This window comes from Alternaria arborescens (assembly GCF_004154835.1).
Source record: "Alternaria arborescens strain FERA 675 chromosome Unknown contig_7, whole genome shotgun sequence".
NCBI lineage: Eukaryota > Fungi > Ascomycota > Dothideomycetes > Pleosporales > Pleosporaceae > Alternaria > Alternaria arborescens.
In genome coordinates this window covers 547,323-569,474 of record NW_021167862.1, presented here as the reverse complement: position 1 = coordinate 569,474, position 22,152 = coordinate 547,323, and the positions used below count along the sequence as shown (strand labels likewise).

Genomic DNA, 22,152 nt, shown 5'->3' with positions numbered 1-22,152 from the left:
GTCGTGGAGAAGCGTATGCCATCCGCCGATCCCCCAGGTCGCTGTCGATGATTCTTCGTGTTGGTCGACATGGAATTGTCTAGTCCTGATAGTAGACCCACCCGGCTTCTCTCCACCTTTGCGCCGCGCACTGTTTAGCGAATTAAGGTGCCGAAGATGCGGTCGGGGGGCTGACTGTTGAGCTGACTCGACTGACCGCCGCACATGCTGTGGCTTGCCATCGGGCAGCTACTTGACACGCACCGAGCCCTAGAACTTTCTACTATGGCCCCTTTGGCTTAAGTACCATGGTTATCTTTGGAGGCAATAGCGGTGCATGCATTGACGAGACAGTTTAATTGCCTCGATCTTGCTGGTTCGAGAGCTGGTCGGAGCGCTATCCTTCTCCCAACAATGAAACATCAACATTGATCACCCAACGAGCTCCTCGCACGATTGACCGTCTAACCACGCCGTTGCACAGCCGCCCAGGATATAACTGACGGTGCCCGCCATCAGTGCACTCTTTTACCCAAACCCGCAACCCCCGCTGTAGCTCTCGGGCTGTTGATGCCACTGTCTACACTATACGTCATCCTGCACCACAAGCTCTAGATCCTCCTCGACGTCGTGCCATTTCACATGTTTCCCGGCAAACTCTCCTTCAGACGCTTTCCGCAGTTCGACAAACCCCTGGCCGTGTGGGAACTGCGATACGGGTTACGGTGCGTTGGAGCTTCCACCTTCTGCAAAAGCAAATGGGCACGCGACTGACAACCTCAAAGTTTACACAAGCACCCTTGAGCCCTGCGAACCCACAAATTCACCGCCGCATACGCGACCGCATTCCTGAGCAGGCCTGCATTGGCTGCATCCTCTAGCCCTCCGACTCTACCACCATCTACAGCCATCGGGGCTTGCATGGGCTTGATTCTGCACCGAGCATCGTCCGCAGAGTAGCTGGCACACGCAGAAACGCCCGTTCACGCTTTTTATGCCTCCGAAATATCCCGAATAAATTCCCCGCTTTGGTGCGCTTCCGCATCACCCCAGATACTCGGTGTCTGCCACTAGTGTACCCGGGCGACCGAATAATCTTGCTATTGGCGACATCATATCGTCAGTGACATACAGTATTACCAATACAAGCATAGCATAAGGGAACACCCGTCAAGTGCTGCATATACTTAACATGGCGTCGGCAGCTCCTCCCAGGCGGTTCAAGGTCGAGCCTATCGAGACGACCGTCTCGTCCTCCAAGGACAAGGCTCCAGCAGACCAGCCAGAGAGGCCGAAACCACGAAGATTCGCACCACAGCCAATAGAAACAACAACCTCGAGCTCTAAATCTAGCCGTAGATTTGCCCCCGAGCCTGTTGAGACTACCAAGCGATCCAACCGTCGCTTTGCTCCCGAGCCAATAGAGACAACAACACGGAGCAGCCGCCAGAAATTTGCCAAGGACTGGGAAGAACAGACGTCCCCCACGGGAAAGTTCAAAGCAAACCCTATGGAAGCTGTTGCAATCAGTAATGGTCAGTTCAAGGGTGCGCTAAAGCCACCTACAAAGAAATTCAGGCCACAATTGATTGAGACTGCCCAGAGGCATCGCAAAGCAGGAGACGACATGCCCACTCTACTACCATCGGACAAGACTGAGGCCACTCCAGACTCAGCGATAAGTGCCCGGAAAGCAAGGATATTGGGAATACCACCCACACCGCCAACAAACACACCGACTTTTGATATTACCCAGAACCCTTTGTTTTTGGAGATACAACGCAACGCCTCACCGTGTAGACGCCGGTCGTACTTTAGCTGCTCACAACACTCGTTCCGTGTTCCAGACTTAGACCCGATTGAGTCTTCAGAGTCTGAAGCGTCCGCCCCGCCATCACCCACAGAGTCACCACCTTACACCTCGGATCATTCATTCATGTACAAAGAGGCTACTCGACGACGAGAGAGTGTCGATGATAGTTCTGCCGGTTACCTACTTGAGCTGGCAGCTAAGGCTGCTGAGAAGCAGCTCCGAGAACAGGCCTTGGCTGCATTCCCGAATAGCGATTTCCACGAGCCTGTGGCCCATTACGTGGATCATGATACAGAAGGCTCGGAACCATCTGTTACCGAGGCCAAGCAGCAGCAGCAGCAGCGGGAGTCGTCTTTCACACAAGTTAATTGGGATCTAGTGGCTATGCGTGAGTACCGAGAGAAGCAAATAGCCGACAAGGAGAAGCAGAAGCCGAAAGAATATATCAAGCCTGCCTTCAGTCCGTTTGGAAACCCAGCCGGCTTCCTAGATGCTGCCACAGCCAAGAAGTTTGCGAATGAGCGGAAAGATCCTGAATTGGAGCGTCAACGTAAAGAAGCCCGACCTCCAATGCTTGGTCAGGATATCAAATTTCCGCGATGCGAGTCGCCGGAGCCATCCCGCTTTGACCCTACTCAAGGGTGTGATGCAGTTAGGACAGCTATGTGCTACCTCTCTGAACAGTCCAAGGCTGCGTCCGAAAAAGGGGAAAGTCTTTGGTGTGGCAAAGGCAATGGCAGACAAACAAGTACAACACCTTCACTGTGGTCTAACGCCAACAGCCGAGCCTCGAGCACTACAGGATTGTGGGGTGGGTTTTGCGTCAATGGTGGAGACAAGTCCCCACGCGGGCCGACGGGTCTACTCACCCCCCACAACGAGAAGCCAAATCCTATGTCGCCTTGTCCAACGCCTTCTACGAGTCTTTTGCCACCTACACCTCCTGCATCTAGCTCTGGCATCACTTTTGAAAACACTGGCTTCTCAGGTATAGATGAGAAGCTCGCTGTCGAGCAGTCCATCGAAGAGGAATTCGGTGACAACTTTGTCACTCAAGTGTATAACTACCTATCACTTGGATACCCGTCAATGGCCCGTCCATTCGACGAAGAACTTTCAAAGATCTCTCACATACCCATTTCCGAGCTGAGACAAGACGACCACCTTGCATCTTCCCGCGGTTACATTCGTCTTGGCAAAGACGGCAACCTGAAGGACACCGAGATTACCGAGGAGACGTGCATGCGCTGGCGCGCTCTACGTATCTACATTCAAGAGTGGGCCAGGCAGCATCCCAACATGTCCGAAGACGAATTTATGGTTGGTGGGCGTGGCACTGCCGTCAGGAAAGGCAGTTGGGCGCTTTAGATGAGTGTTCCTATTATGGATCCTACCTTTTAGCTTTCTGAGCGGTTTAGCGTGTACATTCACCGTTCCTCTGGCGTTGTCTACGGCATATATGTTCAATCATTCCCTGCATTTTGTGGCTTGGTACCTGGACGAAGATCTCCTATGGAGCTGTTCCGGTTTCTCCGCCGTTGATATAGTGGAGAAGGGTGGGTTGGACCTGCATATTTTCTTATCTTCAGAATGTATAACTGCTCCTTTTGAGATAGGTTCCTTGTAATCAAGCCTTGGTAAATTTCAAACAGCCTATGAAATGCTGGCGTCGACATGGTTAGGGTCTGCTTGGCGAATGTCATTCTCGTTTCGGCCCAACTCAGAAGTGTCGCATTTGCTTTTTCCGTTATCTTCGACAATCACTCTTGTCACACCACGCCTCCACCACATAACGTCTTTGTGTGCAATGTGGCTGCGCTTACGCGCTTGAACGGTGGCAGGGCTCGTATTTCATTGCCTTGGTGTACAGCCCGCATCGCTTACATGTGGACCTCGCAATTATTTGAGGATGATGAATCGTAGCCCGATTCATCCATACATAATTTGTCCGAAAGATAGCTGCCGTGCGGGTGGAAGCGCCCGTCTCAGGCAGTGTACAAATTCCCACTGTACTGGCTCTTCGTTATATCCCGCGCCTTATTCGAGTACAAGCGTGTTTTTCTGCGAAACGTCTCACCAATTGCATGCCTTTCTTGAGAATCCGACCACAAGTCAATCACTTGGCGCATTGGACTAGCCACGCAGGCCGACTGCGATGTTGATCACCACGACAGGGTCATTCACGGTAAAGACCCTTGAAGGATCTGAAGTAGGGATTATTGTTGCGCGGAAATGTTGATGTGGGAACAGTGCTAGGGTAATTGCTCGATATGCAGGACATGGCCTGACTTCCAGGTGCGTGGGTAGGTGAGCGACATCATATCTGTCTCGGCCGGGTCATCGAGTAATTGCGGCCTGCAAGCTTTAACTTGTTATCTACCATTTTGTTGTGAATGCTTTCCTTTTAATAAGTTATGCCCCAACGCAAACACGAAGAAGTGTAATGCATGAAGCATCTCACGACAAGAGAAGCCATCCCTTGAATCGCAATTTGCATGGACGGTACCCTGTGAACGACTTGCAGACGAAAGCAAAACATACTTCGATACACCGACCCATCGTCGCAAAGGTCCAGAATGTCTGACTTTCCAGAACAACTAGGTTCGCAATCATGGACGTTATATAGTATCGGTATGGTTGTCATCTTGCTTCGCATGTTAGTAACACCTAGCAAAAGGATATCACAATGCTCATTCTTAGTCATAGGTTTGCGCGATGGTGCCGAGTCCGAAGTCTACGCGGCTTTGCAGCAGATGACTGGATGATGATAACGGCAGTACCACTTTTTTACACTGGGCTAATAGTATGCCTGAACATCATTGCGACAGGGGGTGGAAGCAATCTCTTCCCACCAGAGCAGTTCTCCACTTTCACACAGAAAGAGATTGACGAGAGAATCAAAGGATCCAAGATCGTGGTCATCTCCGAGCAAGTGTGTTAGCAGAGCCCGGAACGTATGAATACACAATAACACACAGCTAACATCAAACAGTGCATGCTGAACGTAATTTGGTCTTTGAAGGCCTGTATGCTATTCATGTATGCCCGCATGCTCACTGGAACGACAAACATGAAATGGATCAAAGCGGCTGCAACATGGGTTGTTTTTGGTTGGTTGAGTGTTGAGATTGCCTTCTTCAGTGCATGCCGTCCATTCACAGGATACTGGGCAGTGCCGCCTCCAAACCCGCAATGTACGACACTCGAGCACTTCGCGATTGTACAAGCAGCTTTCAATCTAAGCAGCGATGTCCTTATCATCGCTGTGCCGATACCGATGATCGTATCGCTTTCTCTTCCCTTGAAACAGAAGGTTGTTCTAGGCATACTATTCAGCATGGGCACTTTTGTTGTAAGCTCCCTTCTCTTTCCTGGTTTACAACCTTCGTTTTACTAACACATTTGATCAGATCATTGCAGCCATTCTAACCAAGATCTACAATCTTTCAAACGTGTATGCTACCACATACATGCTGTGGTACACCCGCGAAGCTTCCGTTGCAGTTTACGTCGCCAATCTTCCTAGTATATGGCCTCTTCTCCGGGAACATATACGCTTCCTTCGTGAGCATACGGGTTCTTACACCACCAGGCGATCAAAATTACCTGAATACGGTTCACAGAGATATGGTAATCTGCCTAGAAGCAAGCGTCAAAGCCGCGTACCAACATTCATCAATTCCGGCTCAGATGACATCGAACTCACACATGATATGAAGTTAGGCGTAAGAGCAATATGCACCTTCGATGAGCAGATTCAAGAAACCGAAAATCCGTTTATGAGAAGAGAAGAGGTTGCGGGAACTGATGGGAAGGGATCGGGTAAGGGAGAGGTGAGTGGCCGGAAGGCAAAGAATGGTATTGTCCGTATGGATGTACAAGTTGATACAGAAGTGGAGATTCAGAGTGATCGATGGTTGGGAAGTCAGCTGGAGTTAGGGCAATCAAGGACAGTTCGATGCGAAGGGCCTGAGGGACAGGCAGGAAGATGGTAAAATGAAGTTATATATGATTCAGTGTTCTTCTCCAGTTGCAATGAATACGTCAAATCTTGTTCCACCTAGAGCCAGACGTCACGCAATGAAGTAATATTAGATAATGCTGATCGTAGCAGGAGTTTCTCTATCCGCACCACCTTTGGTAACGTTTTCTGCATCTATTCGTCTCTGTCAAAATTACAGTTTAGGAGTTTCTGGGCGGCTTATAGAAAGCACTGGCTTCATGATTCATATGTACATGTCGTCTCAACCTACTGCGTATCTTACTGCGTTACCTAGACAAGTATTAACAAAAGTCGATTGCTGTTCGGTTACCTTCGCCTGAGCCACCACCACAGCGTAATTTTTGATACTAATGCTGTCTAAAGATGCTCGCTATATCTAGTCAGCAATTCCTATTCGAGTCGATTTCGCATTACCGTTGATTCTGGTCTGATTTTGTTCACTCGACGAGTAATCGCCCACGATTTGATACTACTACTGAGACAGTCAAACTCTGATACATTCGGTTGTAGTAATTATCTGCTTTGCTCAATGGAGACCTTACAAGTGCACTATAGTTACCGACAATACTGAGTGAGCAAGCCAGTACCCTTCAATCACCGAAGACACATTTGAGGTATACATACCTAGAATTGCCAAACAAGGCAACTATGATGATAGAAACATCTCACTGAGTGTTTATTATGCGGTAAAATAGAGGCATCGTTCGTGGTATTCCCTAGTTGAGCAATATTCAAATCCGTTGAACCATACGAAGGCTGTTCACCTGAACCTCAGGTGCATGCCGATGACGTCACTGCTCAGACCGCGCTAAAACCTAGTGAGTCTTAGTCCCCTCGTGACAGCGCGATCTCGCGTGTCACCGTGCCTGTGGCAAGGCAGTACTTGCCTTAGATCGAGGCGTCATTTCGCAGCTTACTGCGACGACGAAAATGGCGCTCAATCCTCGAAGTCCTTCCGTACACAACCAGATGATTACCCGGTTCATCAAGCATCCAAAATCCACCAACTTCGATGGCGAGCAAGATCGACCGGCCAAGCGCCAGAAGACGGGCAACAGCCCCAAGAAACCACCGCCAACACCACGGAAAACGACCAAGCGCGAAATGCTCGACTCCGAAGACGAGTGTGAGAGCATTTTGATTAAAGAAGAGGAGAGAGAACACAAGACAGACCTGGAGACTGCGTTGCCTCAAGTCGATACGAGTGATGACGCCATCAGAGCATACGAGGCGTACAAGGCAGAGGAGGAGAGCAAAACCGAAAGAGCGGATGAGCGTTTGGAGAAACGTGCATGGATTCGGGGTAAAAGTTCGCTCTATGTTGATGCATTTAACTTAGCACTGGATACAGTGTTGGATGAAGAAAGCCATCTCTTTGATGAGGCTGAAACAGATGTCTTTCGGATATGGAGGGAAATAGGCTATGAAGCACAGTATTTGTAAGTCTGAATCGGGAGTACAAGACCGTCCATGCTGTTGCTGATTGCTTTCTCATTCATAGATATGTACGGCTGTTCCTTCGCAAGACGTCCGTCTGGCATCGGATAAAGAACCTGGGCTACCATAGTGATATTTCAGACCTTGAAGCAGCCGCCGAGACACTTCAGCGCACATACAATCTCCCTCCGTCTTCCTCCGAAGTTGAGTCACATCCGGGCGAGTTGGAGGCACCAGCAGGGACGACATTGGGCACCTCGTTCACATTCGCGGACCGGTCCGAAGAGGAGATAAGCACACTAGAGGAGGCATCATCGCTACTGAAACTCGATGAACTGAAGGCTCTTGCGAAAGACGCCAAGGTCAAAGGGAAGAACAAGGGGGAGCTCTTGAAGGCCTTGCGACGCACAAGCCAGAAACAGGCAGGTCTGGGCTACGTTGGACTGAAGCGGTCAGACTCGGAAATTTCACGAGGGTCATCCGCGTCTAGGTCTCGACCAGAAACACCAGAAGTCGAGCTAGAACCCGAAGGCGACCTCTCCGATGATGCCAATCGAGACGCGCACTTTACGCGTAGGATCATGCAAGAGACGGGGCCTTGTATACGACTGTCCCTGGATACCTTGAAGCTTTTTGAGCGCGTCCATCTTGTCTTCTACCGCTCCACGGAATGGACCGAGAAGTCATTAACGACAATCATCCTGGCGAAGATCGCACGCTGGAACTTTCCAGAGTACATCGTTTCTCGATCTGCGAACATATTCGCCTCGCGTTCACTACTGCTAGAGTATGAAGCTTCTATACGAACACAATATCGAATAGATAGTATTTTGGAGTTTAACGGAAGGCCAACGGAGAAGGGGTATCAAGAAATCATAGATACGTTTAACGAGGTTTATCCGCGCTGGCAAGTTCTGGTTCAAGAGGAGCAACAGAAGGAGAATAGCATTTACCAAAGCGGCGAAGGATCGTATCTGCGCCGTCTTTCGCCAGCCTGGATCTACACACGCATCATCCATAAGGCGCTTGACGTGCTCAGGCGCCGGAAAGAGCATGTGCGAGAACATGAACTTCTGACCGAACTACTGCAGCAACGATTGTTTCATCATTCCCGCAGAGGAGCATGGTATCAGCGCAAAGCATTGCTTGAAGAACACTATATGGCTGCGCTGACCGATTCCGAGAAGAGAAGTGCAGACAAACAGAAGAGACATTGGAAGCTCATTGCTTTGCAGACTTGTGAGGATGGACTGCAAGATAATCTTGTGCATATTATATATCACTATGATCTGCAGAAGCGCATCACCAAACTTGAATTGTCACTGAACTTTGCCAAACGAATGCAACACGACTTCTCGCATGTCCGCTTGACGAAGCCAGTTGAAGTTTCCATGGAAGGAACCCGGATCGAACGCGAGCGCCCTTCATTGTCAAGAAGAAACAGCTCACCACACTCAAAATTCGGTCGGCGGGGAGGAAAGACGATATGGATCGATCCGCGCGAGGATGGGGAGTGCTCCGTAGAAGCAATGTGCCTCTCACATTACCGCAATCGAGGCTGGAAAGGCTACCACAGCGAGGGTGGGATTGTGCGCACTCTCTTTGCATACCTGTTCTTCGACGTCCTGTTCACATACGTACCCAACGTCTTCCAGACGCCATACCAAACCTGTCCATTAGACCTACATACAGACGCGTTCTACGCCTCTCGTATATCAGAGATCAATGCACGGCTGAATGAGATATCAAACGGCGACGCACCAGCCATCATTCAAAGAATATACGATGACCACCACGAGCGTCGAACTTGCGTTGTAGGTCTGGATTGGACATATGATGTTCTGGACCTACTCGAGATCGCTCATTGCTTTGATGGTGAAGCGCTAGCGACTGTGTGCAAGGTCATGGCGCAAGAGTATGGACAGAGAGGAGGCGGTGTACCTGACCTATTTCTCTGGCGGATATCAGAAGAAGGGAAGAAGGGTGAAGTCAAGTTTGCGGAAGTCAAGAGTGAGAACGACCGTCTGAGTGACACGCAGAGGCTTTGGATACATGTGCTGTCCGGTGCGGGAGTGAGAGTTGAGCTGTGCGCTGCGGTGGCGAAGGACGTGAAGGTCATTTGAAACAAGAGGATGGGTGCGTGCTTGCCAGAAACGAAGAGTTATGACCTTGAAGACCTGATTGTTGTTTTTATATCAATTGGACTCTCTTGTATTCACCTAGGACGCTTCTCCTCTCCAACTCCCCATCAGCCTTCGCCAACGAACGAACTCCAACGATGGCTTGAATCGTGCATCCTCGGACTGCTATGAATGCAGACATCATACCGGTGATGACGAAGCTCTTACCCTCCACAGGATTTGATTGATGTCGAGCTTGCTGTTCCCACTTGCGGAAGTACATTGAATATCTTGATGATACGTGGGTTAGGCTTGCGCTGTATCCGGGGATATGACATTTCATATATTCAAGTTATGCACACTCTAACGGGAGAATGGCGTGGTATCATCTTAGTGAGCCGCCCGCCACGGCCGTACCAGGGTATCTGCTCCTCGATATCATGTATCAAGCTGCTAGGTTGGAGCATGTATAGTAAACGCTCTTCATTGTCCTTTGTCCCCACAAACTCCGTCCAATGTAGTCAACCTTTTGTAGCGCACAACGCCAAATGCTTGTGTACGCCCATTCCTGCGCCCTGTGTATGCTAGTCGAGATAGTCGGAGTTTAGTTCGTAATGTGTATGCACTACGCTCAACCGAGAACTAGTAGGTAGACTATCATGAGGGTGTTGATTAACATCAAGGGTACTGCAGCCGTGTCAGTATGTCTGTTGGCTCTACATTCCACCCCTCCAAGGGATGCGGGGGATGGAGACCATGGTGGGGTATACGTACACCTCATGAGAGTCCGTACCGAGGAGACAAGGTTGATCAATCGCGCTTTTATACTGGCATCATCGCCAGGGCGGCCGAAACCGGGGTCTGCAGATGCTGTCCAGCCAACTGTAATCTGGGTCAGTCGGGTGTTCTGCTGTACGTTCACGTCTCTTGGTGTATGTATAGATGCGCGAGGACCGAAGGGGGTCAGAGAGGCCTGGTAAACGTACTGCGCGCGAGGAAGCGGTCCTCGGAGAGAATTGCTATGGCATTGACGAGGAGTACCGCGACTGCGCGTGTTAGCGAGCGAATCTGTAAGATGTGACTCGACAGGTAATACCAGTAAACAGCCCACCGAGCCCGAAGAAGAACATTTGGAAGACTGTGGCAGGATCGTGTTGTTGCGTTGTGCACTACTGCATGTAACGAGGCTATCGATGAGCGTTGCAGTTGTTGATGTGGCTGCCTATCAGAAAGACAGCGGTCGTCGACTCCAGCCTCACGGATTATGTAAGCCACAGATCCATACATATCCCGAGCGGGAGCAATCCTCCAAGTAGATCAAATCCATGCATGTCGTTGAGAACACAGCGCCATAGAAACGGTATCGGAACGCTGATATCGCTATAGCAGTACCAGCACAACTCCTTCGTGTGGCGGTGCACCAAAATTCCAGAAGCGCTTCACGGACACGGTAAACATGGGGGTTCTTGTTCGGCATGGATCGCTTGCCAATCGCATTTTGACAAGGCGGCAATTTGAACCGCATGTCGATCATACCCCATCCATGCCAGTGCACCGGTGTAGCACATGAAGATTAGTGGGGATCGTTGTCAAAACACATAATTGACATGCTCACCATATGCTGCTCGGTGTCCAAAAAGTAGCACCAAGACGGAGAAACCCTAATCGAATTATGCTCAGGGCACCCACAGTGATCGCCATATGCCAAACGGGACGGCCAAAGAAACGGAGCTCCCAGATCTCACGCCAAACATCTCTCAAGCCCTGCTCCATCAAATGGTAGGGCTCGGGGGAGTACCCACGGCCGGCTATGGGCGCGCGCCGTCTCATCGTCCGTTCTTTCAGCACCCAAATTTGCGTCATTGCCATGGCACCCACCTGAACCGGAAGCGCGGTTCTAGAACCTTTGTCTTCAGAGCGAGGTGTCCGGCGTACACTCACACATTTTCCTGCCGTGCTTGTGCTTGTGCTTTGTGCGTCTCGTTCGTTCACTTCACGGTTTTCGCAGCTTGGGTACGTACTCAATATCCCAACCGATGAGAGGGTCTAGAACCGATCTGCCCGCTTACACGACTCGTACATGCGATCCCCACTCCACCTCCAAAGCGCAACCACGAACATCGCCCAACGTCTCTCCACTTCCTGAGCTCGCACTTTTCCTTCTCGAATACGTCTGCGCGCGACTTTCTCCATGGTCTGGCCAGGGCGTCCGCTCCATGTTGTTGTTGTTGTTGTTGTTGTCTGGTCTAGTTGAGGCGTCACCAGTCGCTTCTTCCTTACCGTTTACGGGTGCGGCCACTATTTCCGGACACGAGTCGCATCACGATCCTACACGGCCATACACGCGCACCAACACACCACCGTAATCATAATGACAGAGGCCGACAGCCGCGATGGCGGATACTTCGCCATGGGAGAGCGCGCAAGATCTGAATCTCCCAACTCGATACGTAGCGACTCCATGTCAATGCATCTCGCCGAGCCGTCAGCCACCATGGCGTCTTTTACTGCGCTACAATACTTACCAGTACCAGTCATTGTCTTGTCAGCGCAGAAAACCGTGGTCCTGGCAAATGAGGCTATGGGTCGCCTTTTTGGCATTGACTTTGAAAGCGTTCATCATCTTTCCATATCCGAGGTGTTGCAGGACAAGACCATGGGTGATCTTGCTGTAGACATCTTGCAAAACGGCTCTCCAATCATGATCACATGGGAGGTTCGTCTTTCCCCACACTCGTGCAAACATAGCATTTAAACCTGCCAATTGCTAACTTTAATAGAGCTTTCTGGACTGCGTAGTAGACGATTCAATAGCAAATGGCTTGGATAAAGACGGAGATTCCCACATGGGAAGTGGCCACACCACGCCGACTGCAGCCAAAATGCCGTATCAAACGAACAACAAATCAACAGAGTCATTGCCACCCTTGAGCAGTACAAACCTCGCTCGAACTATGGTACGCGACGTGTCAGTAGACGTCGTTGTTGCACCGCTGGTTTTGGGTCCCGAAGGCACGCTGCACAAGTCGGACAGGAAAACAGCGTACGACAATGCAATGCAGGCATCTTGCATAATCTCTGTTTGGAGTATTGAGGAAACCCAATATTATACGTTGACTTTCACAAGCGCAACAGCTGCTGATAGTGCGCTACCACCTTCCAGTCGTATCGTCACCCGGACAAACACAGGAGCCCGTCTCGACAAGTCACGTAGCTCAGGCTCAAGCTCTTCATCAGGCCGACGTTCGGGAAGTAGTTCAAACACGGCTTCGAAAGCTGTAACGCCTACGCTACAACAACCAGAATTCCCTCCTCGTGGCCCTCCTACTAAAAGTAAGGGTGATATTGGGACGGCTGCATCCGTATTCCAGAAGGCGACACAACTAAAAGACGCCATATTGAACTCCGTTACCATGCCTGCATACGGTACGTTCGATCTCAATTTCTTTTAGCCAACTCTCCACTAACTCCTGCACAGCCATGTGGAAAGACGAAACTTTTGGTATCCCAAACAAGGCCCTACTGCGGCTCCTTTCGAAAGACGGAACATATGTACCTGGTGACCAAAGGGATTTTCTTTCTCAGTTCTCGTGTTGGACCGAGGACTTCCAGCGCCTTCTCGGCATTGACGAATTTCCTATCATTGAGGTCTGCCGTACACGAGAGAGAGTTGAGAAACGGCGCATTGGTATGCGACACCCGCAAACAGGCACTCGTATCGTGTATGAGGTCAATGGGGAGCCTGTATTTCATGAAGAAACTGGAGATTTCCTTGGTGGTATAGTGATCTTCAAGGATGTCACCGAATATACCAAGCAGATCGCCGCCCAGATTGAAGAGAACGAGAAGCAGTTTGAGTACATCGCCAACTTCATGCCAGTCATGGTATGGACAACGACACCTGATGGACTTCATGACTGGTTCTCACAACGGTGGTATGACTACACAGGGTTAACCGTTGATCAATCACTAGGCGAAGGCTGGCGCCTCCCATTCCATCCAGATGACATGTCCACAACCGCGGAGCATTGGTTTCATTCTCTCAGGACAGGCGATGAATACAATACGGAATATAGATGCCAGCGCTACGATGGAGAGTGGCGCTGGATGCTGGGACGGGCTGTACCCTTCTATGACGACTCTGGGCGTATAGTTAAGTGGTTTGGCACATGCACTGACATCCACGATCTGGTCCTAGCCCGTCAAGAGGCGCGTCAGACAAGAGAGCAATTACAGCAGGTCATTCAGCACGCAAAAATTGTCCTCTGGGTGATTGACCGCAACAATGAAGTCAAGGTGATGGAAGGAGACATTGAGCCCAACGAACGGTTTAGAAAGAACCAGTTGGGCAGAGACGTTTTCGATGTCTTCAATTTGAATGACAACGATCGGAAGCGATGGCACGAACCTATTCAAGAGATATTACAGGGTAAACAATCAGTTGAGGTTGTGAACGGAAGATACATGTCGGAGGCTCACTACTACCGAACTCGTTTAGTACCGCTTATGAGAACTTCTCGGACTGCCGGCATTGAAGGCAACACCTTCGTGGATGGCGTAATCGGTGTGTCCATGGATATCACAGAGCTACGAGAGAGGGAAGAACAACTGAAAGAACAGGAGAAAGAGAACTCAAGGCTCTTGGCTAATGAAGCGGCAGCAAAAGAAGCCAGTCGTATGAAGTCGCAGTTTCTGGCCAACATGTCACACGAGATCCGGACACCTATAGCAGGGGTTATTGGCATGAGCGAACTGCTGTTCGACATGAACTTGGACGAGGAGCAGAAAGAGTGCGCGGAGAACATTCATCGAAGCGCGAACAGCCTCCTGACGGTGATCAATGACATCTTAGACTTCTCAAAGGTTGAGTCAGGTCGACTGGACGTGGAAGAGGTACAGTTCAGTCTCAGCGTAGTTCTAAGAGATGTGAACAAGGCAAGTCACTCACCAAAATCCCTGGTTGTGTTCTTACTAACTAGCTTAGATGATGTCTTTTGCTGCCCAAAGGAAAGGTCTGGATTATCAGAGTTCGATACAAGACGAGGTTCAGGCGGATCTCCGGGTAATGGGAGACCCAGGCAGGTTACGGCAAATCCTGACCAATGTGCTCACCAACAGCATCAAATTCACATCGGTGGGAACTGTGAAGCTCGCCGTATCGATCAGCCAGGAGTCAAAAGACATGGTCACGGTAAATTTCAGGGTGGATGACACCGGTATTGGGATAGAAGAGGAGGTCCGGAAACGGTTGTTTCAACCCTTTAGTCAGGCAGACTCATCTACGGCTCGCCGTTTCGGAGGAACTGGCTTAGGACTGACCATCAGCAAGAATCTGGTTGAGCTCATGAAAGGGCAAATATGGCTGGACTCGAAGCTGGGACAGGGTACTACTGCTACTTTCTGGATACCATTCACACGCGCACCATCGCAAGACGGAGAATCACCGTTGGTTCATCTAGAGTCCATCCCGGATCGACTCCAGAGTGACATGTCGATTTCATGCGGAAGCTCGGAAGGCCACACGCCGCCGTTGACACCGCAATTACCCAACGGAAGCTCGCCATATCCGCTCCTGAAATCAGCCATTCCGAATCATCTGATGAATCTCTCCGAAAGCGAAAGACAGCAGATCCACGTTCTGGTCGTCGAAGACAAGTAAGTTACACCTGAACACAATTCCATGAACCTCGGCATCTGACAAATAATCAGCCACATCAATCAACAGATTGCGCTCAAGACCATCAAAAAACTTCACTTCTCGGTTAGTGCGGTGTGGAACGGCCAGGAAGCATTGGAATATCTGATGCAGGAGTTCGGCCCTTCGCATCCACGCCCGGATATTATCTTGATGGATGTGCAGGTAAGGTAACTGTGAATGTTTGCACATATCGTTTGCTAATAGAAAATGCAGATGCCTATCCGAGATGGATATTCTGCTACCCACGCTATCCGGACAGAAGCACCATGGCGCAACATGCCTGAAATCCGAGGTGTTCCAATCGTTGCTATGACGGCCAGTGCTATCCAAGGCGATAAGGAGAAGTGTGTTTCATGTGGGATGGATGTAAGTCTTCACCAACGGCAACTTTGAGGTCGTGATATAGGAGATACTAAGCCGCTGTAGGACTATCTTGCCAAGCCAGTCAAAGGCAAGCTGCTGGAGAAGGCAAGTTACCCCAAGCCAACTGGTGGGTCCGCTAACAATCATAAGATGCTTGTCAAGTGGGCTCTCAAGGGCCGGCGAAAGACGGCCAAAGACAAGCCATCCACAACCGACAATGATCGACATGGCGTCGCAACCCCAAGCTCCAAGGTGGACTTTAGGGCAAAAGATCACCCGCGAACGGCAGGCATGTCGGTTGAATCTGAAACAACGGCGCAGGCACTGACCGCTGAACTTGACCGCCTCCATTACCAGAGCGATGCAGCATTCGCCAGATCCAACGAGAATGAGGGTGAGCGGGCTATGCGGCGTATCCACGCGGAGGAAAGAGATACGAAATTGCGCGATGAAAAGCTGCTCTCCCTAGTTGGGCCACAGCTAATTCGTCACAACAGCACTCAGGGGCCACAAAGCGAACCATCGATGCCTCTGACCGAGGCAAATATCGAGAAATTAGTTCACGAACAAGACGCGGATTCGCCCATCACGAGGAAAGCGGGTTCACCGGATGAGGTCAACTCAAACAGGACGAACAATGCTCACAGTATGAGTAACACGAGACAATCTACCTTGACACGGCCCGGCCTTCAACAATCTCGCCATCATGACAGTGAACAGACGGTCGTTGAGCACGTCGCACGATGAACAAATTACGAATGAATGATTCAATACAACCACCATCAACTCGCCATCAATAGAGCCTCGACATGGCGGAAAGGCACCCGCGCCTTCCTTTTACAGAGCACGCATTGACAGCGCATTCCTGCGCTATCAGCTCGAAAGGTCAAAGTCAGTCTGCAAGAGAAAAAAAAAGCCATGCAGGTGCGCTTAGACATGTCTACCACAGCACTGGAAACTTCCTGTGAAGATAGGGATGTATCACAGGGTAGCGACTGGAAGTTAGATGTTGGTATTGCTCGGCGACCACCCAGCCTCATTTCATTGGCAGGGCTTCCAAAGTGCGAGCTTGCCTAATCAGGTCCTGAGATGTGAAGACCCATGCGATAGGCTATCAGAAAGGGGAATGCAGCTTTCCTCATGCAGTATGCACGTGCTCAACGACATCATGTGCCTCTAAGCACATCCTGGTCATCCGATAATTCTCCAGTGAGCTGGTCAAAGAGTGAAAACGTGGATTGCAACTCGAGTCAACTGTTGACAGAACCCCACCAGCATGCTACAAGCATTGGCATTGCGCGTCCCCTCGGGCGCATAAAGGAGAGATGTCGTGGTAGTAACGCCTGTAGTGCCGGGTCATCAGATTAGGAAAGAGAAAGATTTTGATCTGCGAACTACAGCGCAATCTCGTGGCCATGCTTCTCGATGCGGAAACTGTTTGCTTTTCCAACCCAATTTCTTGGCTTGACAGTGATGATCATGTACCTTGTCCGTTGGAAAGCGGGAACTCTCTGAAGATCATTCGATTACATTCGAACATGCAGAATCTCCAGCTCAAACCTTGACACTGCACAGACAGGCCTTACGCAGCCACCCCCAAGATTGACAACCTGACAGCCCGCGTTACTCCCGCAGTTTGGACGAACGTTACATCGGGCGGCTTGAGCACTCGCAAGTGCAGTGTGCCGAGTCGTAGCGCTCTCTTGGCCGACTACGTCTCTATTGGCTGAAGCTTGCAATTGCACCGCTGCCCGTGACTAGTCTTTTTCCTAGCAAATGGATCTGCTGGCTAATGTCCCAGAGTATCGGGCTCACTTGATTCGCTGCCTCGCCGACTACTTTCTTTTGCGGTTTTACTGCTGGCCTTTTGTCGCTGGTTTAGGTGTTGTTCGGTTCACCTGCTGCTCGGCTCTAGCAAGAGTTTGTTTGGGCGCTATGGGGTTGTGAGCGGTTGTTGAACACTAGTTGGACACAAGGCTCGGCGGAAGGCGTTTGCGCGGCCAGTTCTTTGCTGCGCTGCGCTGCGCAGCTTTCAACGTGGACGTGTTCAACACGTGTCCCTGACTATCACACACTGCTGATCGATCTCGCAGAGCCGCACATCTGGCTCACTTGAAGATCGCGGGGAACGCTTGTTGAAGATCTCCAGGACTGTGGGATACTGTCGCACATAGATTGTACATTTCCACATGCATCTCAAGAGCCGACTTTGCTTCTCCACACGCGTGGTGCTATCGCTCGTGTTGCAGAGCTAGGCTGTGATCTCGGAAATAAAAAACAATCCGCCCTAGAGCTTATCGAGTACCCAAATGACTTGGCAAGCGGGCAGAGCATGTACACAGACAACGGCTAATAAACCTCGGTGATCTGGCATGGCTTGCGAATGCAGGGTCCAGTGTTCAAATGCCGAGCCAGTTCTGAGCGGCTGCCGACAGCTTACGATCTTTGCTGCGCTCGTGGCTGTCGTGCTTTGGCACATAGCGCTGCGAATGGGTCACGCCCACTTCTTTTTGCGTCGCTGTGATGCAGCTGATGCGATGCATAGCAGGCCGTCAGATGCCGCACCCAATTCACAGTCCACTCCGGTAGGGTACCGCTTCCGCCGACATATGCACACACAAAGTAGCGGCAAAGGCAGATGCAGCCAAGTGGGGACCTGACGCTCAAGTGACTTTGATAGTGCACTCTGCAAGCTCGATGTTGAGCGGGATGGCGCTCCTCCATCAGATCTTGCCCTGCATGACAAGGCCCGCGGAGCCACGAACAGTGAGGGGGATTTTTGAAGCTGCTCCGTGCACTTGGGATGCAAGGCGGCCCTTTTGTCCCAACACCTAGCCATTCATGTCGACGAAGCAGGCGGCGGTGAGATGGTAGATGCCGGGTGCACGCCTTCTGCCGGTTTGCCACTCGCGTCCAGATAGAGCTTACAAGCCACGATGCGAGTTGGACGCCCAGCACAGCGTTCTGCTTGCTGGTATAACGCATTGCGACAATGGCTGGCGTGCAAGCATAGCATGTTCAATATCTCTGGCGGCAAATCGCCCGCATGCCTTGACCGCTCCTACATCATCCTGCATGGCATTCACTGTTGCCAGGTACGGCTTGCGAGTCGCGCCAATGACAGCTCGCTTGTAAGCCTAGCGTCTGCGCTAGGGGTGTCTCCATATGACGACATTGCCAGCAAGCACCCATGATGCGCCCACATCCTTTCACACCATGCATCAGCGCTCGTGTCAGCGGGGTGTACAGATGGGTCTTGGCTCTCATCATTCCTCCCAGCAAACCACCCGGTCCGCGTCAATGAGAGGCCGAAGATACGGAGCACGAAACGAGCACTCCTAATCGTCGACGCTCTGGTATCGGTGCACGATATCGTCATTGGTGGATATAGTCGCCGCCCATACAGCCCTGCTACACATGACGCCTCCATCTTCAGGCAAGCATATATTGGGGATTGCAATTGACTGGAGCTAAAGTGCCACTCCCTCAGTACTCGGTTCAGCGTGGTGTCTTCGAGTGTGGAATCCTGCGCAGAGCAGGTACACCGACATGACAGTGACGCCCCTATTGGACAAGGCAGTTCCCGCGATAGAGGTGTATGCTGCAACTCGTGACCCGCCTTCTGGCTAAGCTACAGTCGTTGCAGCCAAAGCAACATGGACGGCGATCAAACGCTTGCCCATTGCTTAGGTATGCGCACAGGCGTTGCTTCAGGGGACTACTGTGTAATTTCACTTCGGGCGCTTTTTTTTTCATGAGTGCGCCGTGCACGACACAGAGTCAGAAGAGGGGCGGAACCAACGCTAGGACAGAGGGAGAGATGCTCACAGAGTTCGAGTGTACGCAACAACGTGGAGATTGGTAGTACGGTCCGACTCCGCGACGCGAAAGCAGACTCTCCGGCCAGTGTCCGGCGCGATGCACCTCCAAACCGCAAGCTTGCGAAGCCGCCTTTTCGGTCCCTTTGATGGTCGGGGTGGAGCGTGCTCCTTAGGCGACCGTTGTTCTGCAGCGTAGAGTGTCGACAGTGTCAGAAGCAAAGCTTAGGGGGTGATCAGGTATCGCTAGGATGAGGACACAGGGCAACTCAATGGCCTGCCGCACTCGTCAGCATTACTGCGGAGCATTTCACTCTGGCTGCTTATCAGGCTAGCGTTCATTGACCAAAACGGCAGCATGCAATTGTGAGTGAATAGACTAGTCCTCTTCTATGTCCCTCGTCGACCCTGGCCTGGTGGATGCACGCCAAAACAAAAGCCAAAAAGCCCTCCCGCGCCTACCGCCCGCTGATTCGCAGTGGGCTTGTAAAGAGGAGAGGCTTGCCTAGCGGCGAGGGCTTGTCTGGCGCACTACTGGCCTCTCACGGGTGAGAAAGGTGCCGATGATAGCGCAATGGAGAAGCGGTAGACGCTGGCTTCAATGAACGGGAGCTGAAGGCTGTTGAGCCCACAGTGCTCAATGGCGCGGATACTCTATCGGCCGTGGGCAGGCCATTGAATAACGCTCCCCACACGCTTAAAAGCAGCGTGCAGAGAGATGCTTTAGCGCACTTGATCCTTGTCTTCACCGACGTAGGTGCGTCCGGGGTCTTCAGCCAACTTGCCTGCTCGCTATGCTTGGCTGCCAGCCTATGATGGAGGTGCTGTGAACCCAAAAGACGTAAACCCTCCAAGCAGCGGAATTTATCAATCAGTGTTCCCCGACTAAATGTCCACTGATCAACATTCACCAAACTCTAAGCTTTACTCAATCCTAGATTGTCTCTTGCCATAACTCGTACCAGAGACTATCAATACTGCTTTCATCATCGTTACCCTCACATCCTTACTTCTTTGTCGCTGGTTTGCTTTTGTAGCGAATAACGTTACCGAACCTTCCAAGGCGACACGCAACACGCAACCCAGCCCACACGGTCCGCCCCTGCACCCGCTGGGCATTCTGCTCCTTGCAAGCACAGTGCTTCACTTGAAACGCTCGAGCGTCTGCCTCCCAGTCACTGGTGTCCGCTTTCGCCCTACACCTAATCTCGCTGGTTCATCGCCACGGCTCCTGCTTAGTACAGGTCAACTGATCGACATACCAAAGGGATTATCTTTACTCGACTTGGACTACCACAGCACGGGAGTCCCCAGTGTCAGAGTGAATTCAAAAGGTCGCAGATCCCACCGCTGAGTACCTGTGATCGACTATCTCCACGTTTTCAACCCTCGAACTATCACGTTTCACACCTGGATCCACGAGTTGAGTGTCTATTGTCACACTCATATTCGTCTTCTTGTACCACCTTCCCCTCCGGACCTGTACACCTTACCACCTTTCGTCTCGAACACGCAATGGCAATGGCAGTCGATAACCGTCAGCAACCCCAGCTAAGCAGCATGGGTTACGAACACATGCGCTACCCTCAACAACAACCACACTTCACCAACCCGTGGGTGTCTACTGGTGCCTCGCAGCAGCAACTGTACCAGACCACCGTTGCACCCAATGTCGACGCGCAGCGGCCTACCAGCATTGCCATCCCGTACCACGGTCTGCCGGTCACAGCTCCTCCCATGGGACAAGGTATTACTCTCCCGGATGGCACTTTCGGAACACAAAACTTACTTGATGCCTCTGAAGATCTCATGTCGCGGTACCCAACCGGTTACACTACTTCTGGGTCACCTCCAAATCAAACATATGCTCCAACTTCAGCGCCCTACTCTCAGGTGGAATATGGCAACACAGAACGGAGCCCGTACGCATACCAACAGGATGCTTCCCGCCGCTCTTCACACCCGTCAGTCCCCTCAATAGCCTTCTACGAGTCCGTAGAAAGCGCGGCCCAACGACAACGCCAAAGTTCACTTGTTGACTTTAACAGAATGAACACACAGCAACCGCGCAACAGCTTTAGCGACGCGCTTGACGCGAGCCGTGGTATGGTCTCCCTGAGCCAGTCAGACATTACCCCAAGGAATATCTATGGCTCTCAAGGAACTAGCCGCAGCTCGACCGATTCATACGGTTTCCCCTCAGCACACTCGACACACTCGTCAATCTCGTCAGGCAGCTATGGCCCTAACGGATACTACGGTGGTGATGGCTCTGTGACAGATTACAGCTCTGCCTCCGAGTCTGTTGACCTGAGCAACTCGCGCACTCTGCCTCGCCCCAACGCGCTTCTAGGAGCAAACATGCCTCCAGCGCCCGCTTCAATGATGAGCCAGTTCAGCTCAAAGGTGTCTTCCAGCTCGCAAAAGAAGCACAAGTGCAAGATCTGCGACAAGCGTTTCACACGACCAAGTTCGCTACAAACACACATGTACAGCCATACCGGCGAGAAGCGTAAGTCATTCCGCGCACATCATACTTTTCAGTACTAACATTGTAACAGCCTTCGCGTGTGAAGTTGATGGCTGCGGCCGGCACTTCTCTGTCGTCTCCAACCTGAGGAGGCACCGAAAGGTTCACAAGAACGACGGCAGTATCGATCATCCCTCACCGGAAAGTGTCGATCATTAGAAGATCAACACCCCAGTTGTGTCTAGTGCTTTGCTTGTCCGGTACACGTCCCAACCGGCCTGTCGCATGTCTCCAGTACATTGCATATTTTGAGATACCACTGTCGCGCGTTTCTTAGTCACGACTATAGACCCAACGACAACAAGTTGAGACAGCTGTTCCTCTTCTACCCATCGCTACACACCACGGTTTTTACTGAGATACCACCTGGCCCGCTCATCGAATTGAGGGG

General features: G+C 51.2%; 6 protein-coding genes across 6 annotated transcripts; 5 read left to right on the top strand and 1 right to left on the bottom strand.

Annotated features, from left to right (window-relative positions):
- Window positions 1–1,171: 1,171 nt before the first annotated feature.
- On the top strand, window positions 1,172–3,160 carry AA0111_g3943 (hypothetical protein; the record flags this gene model as incomplete). Its single annotated transcript, XM_028649886.1, has 1 exon — window positions 1,172–3,160. The coding sequence occupies one exon, from the start codon at window positions 1,172–1,174 to the stop codon at window positions 3,158–3,160; it is 1,989 nt and encodes a 662-aa protein (XP_028508468.1).
- A 1,318-nt stretch (window positions 3,161–4,478) lies between these two features.
- AA0111_g3942 (hypothetical protein) lies at window positions 4,479–5,787 on the top strand (the record flags this gene model as incomplete). The annotated part of the gene is made up of 3 exons (XM_028649885.1): window positions 4,479–4,724; window positions 4,785–5,144; window positions 5,203–5,787. The coding sequence occupies 3 exons, from the start codon at window positions 4,479–4,481 to the stop codon at window positions 5,785–5,787; spliced, it is 1,191 nt and encodes a 396-aa protein (XP_028508467.1).
- A 938-nt stretch (window positions 5,788–6,725) lies between these two features.
- AA0111_g3941 (hypothetical protein) lies at window positions 6,726–9,355 on the top strand (the record flags this gene model as incomplete). The annotated part of the gene is made up of 2 exons (XM_028649884.1): window positions 6,726–7,234; window positions 7,297–9,355. The coding sequence occupies 2 exons, from the start codon at window positions 6,726–6,728 to the stop codon at window positions 9,353–9,355; spliced, it is 2,568 nt and encodes an 855-aa protein (XP_028508470.1).
- A 628-nt stretch (window positions 9,356–9,983) lies between these two features.
- AA0111_g3940 (hypothetical protein) lies at window positions 9,984–10,482 on the bottom strand (the record flags this gene model as incomplete). Its single annotated transcript, XM_028649883.1, has 4 exons — window positions 9,984–10,039; window positions 10,127–10,234; window positions 10,339–10,398; window positions 10,449–10,482. The coding sequence occupies 4 exons, from the start codon at window positions 10,480–10,482 to the stop codon at window positions 9,984–9,986; spliced, it is 258 nt and encodes an 85-aa protein (XP_028508469.1).
- Window positions 10,483–11,723: 1,241 nt separating this feature from the next.
- AA0111_g3939 (hypothetical protein) lies at window positions 11,724–16,160 on the top strand (the record flags this gene model as incomplete). Its single annotated transcript, XM_028649881.1, has 7 exons — window positions 11,724–12,068; window positions 12,133–12,778; window positions 12,831–14,245; window positions 14,337–15,007; window positions 15,062–15,212; window positions 15,264–15,416; window positions 15,477–16,160. The coding sequence occupies 7 exons, from the start codon at window positions 11,724–11,726 to the stop codon at window positions 16,158–16,160; spliced, it is 4,065 nt and encodes a 1,354-aa protein (XP_028508686.1).
- A 4,586-nt stretch (window positions 16,161–20,746) lies between these two features.
- On the top strand, window positions 20,747–21,920 carry AA0111_g3938 (hypothetical protein; the record flags this gene model as incomplete). Its single annotated transcript, XM_028649880.1, has 2 exons — window positions 20,747–21,743; window positions 21,793–21,920. 2 exons carry the CDS (start codon window positions 20,747–20,749, stop codon window positions 21,918–21,920), a joined length of 1,125 nt encoding a protein of 374 aa, XP_028508687.1.
- Between the last annotated feature and the right edge of the window lie 232 nt (window positions 21,921–22,152).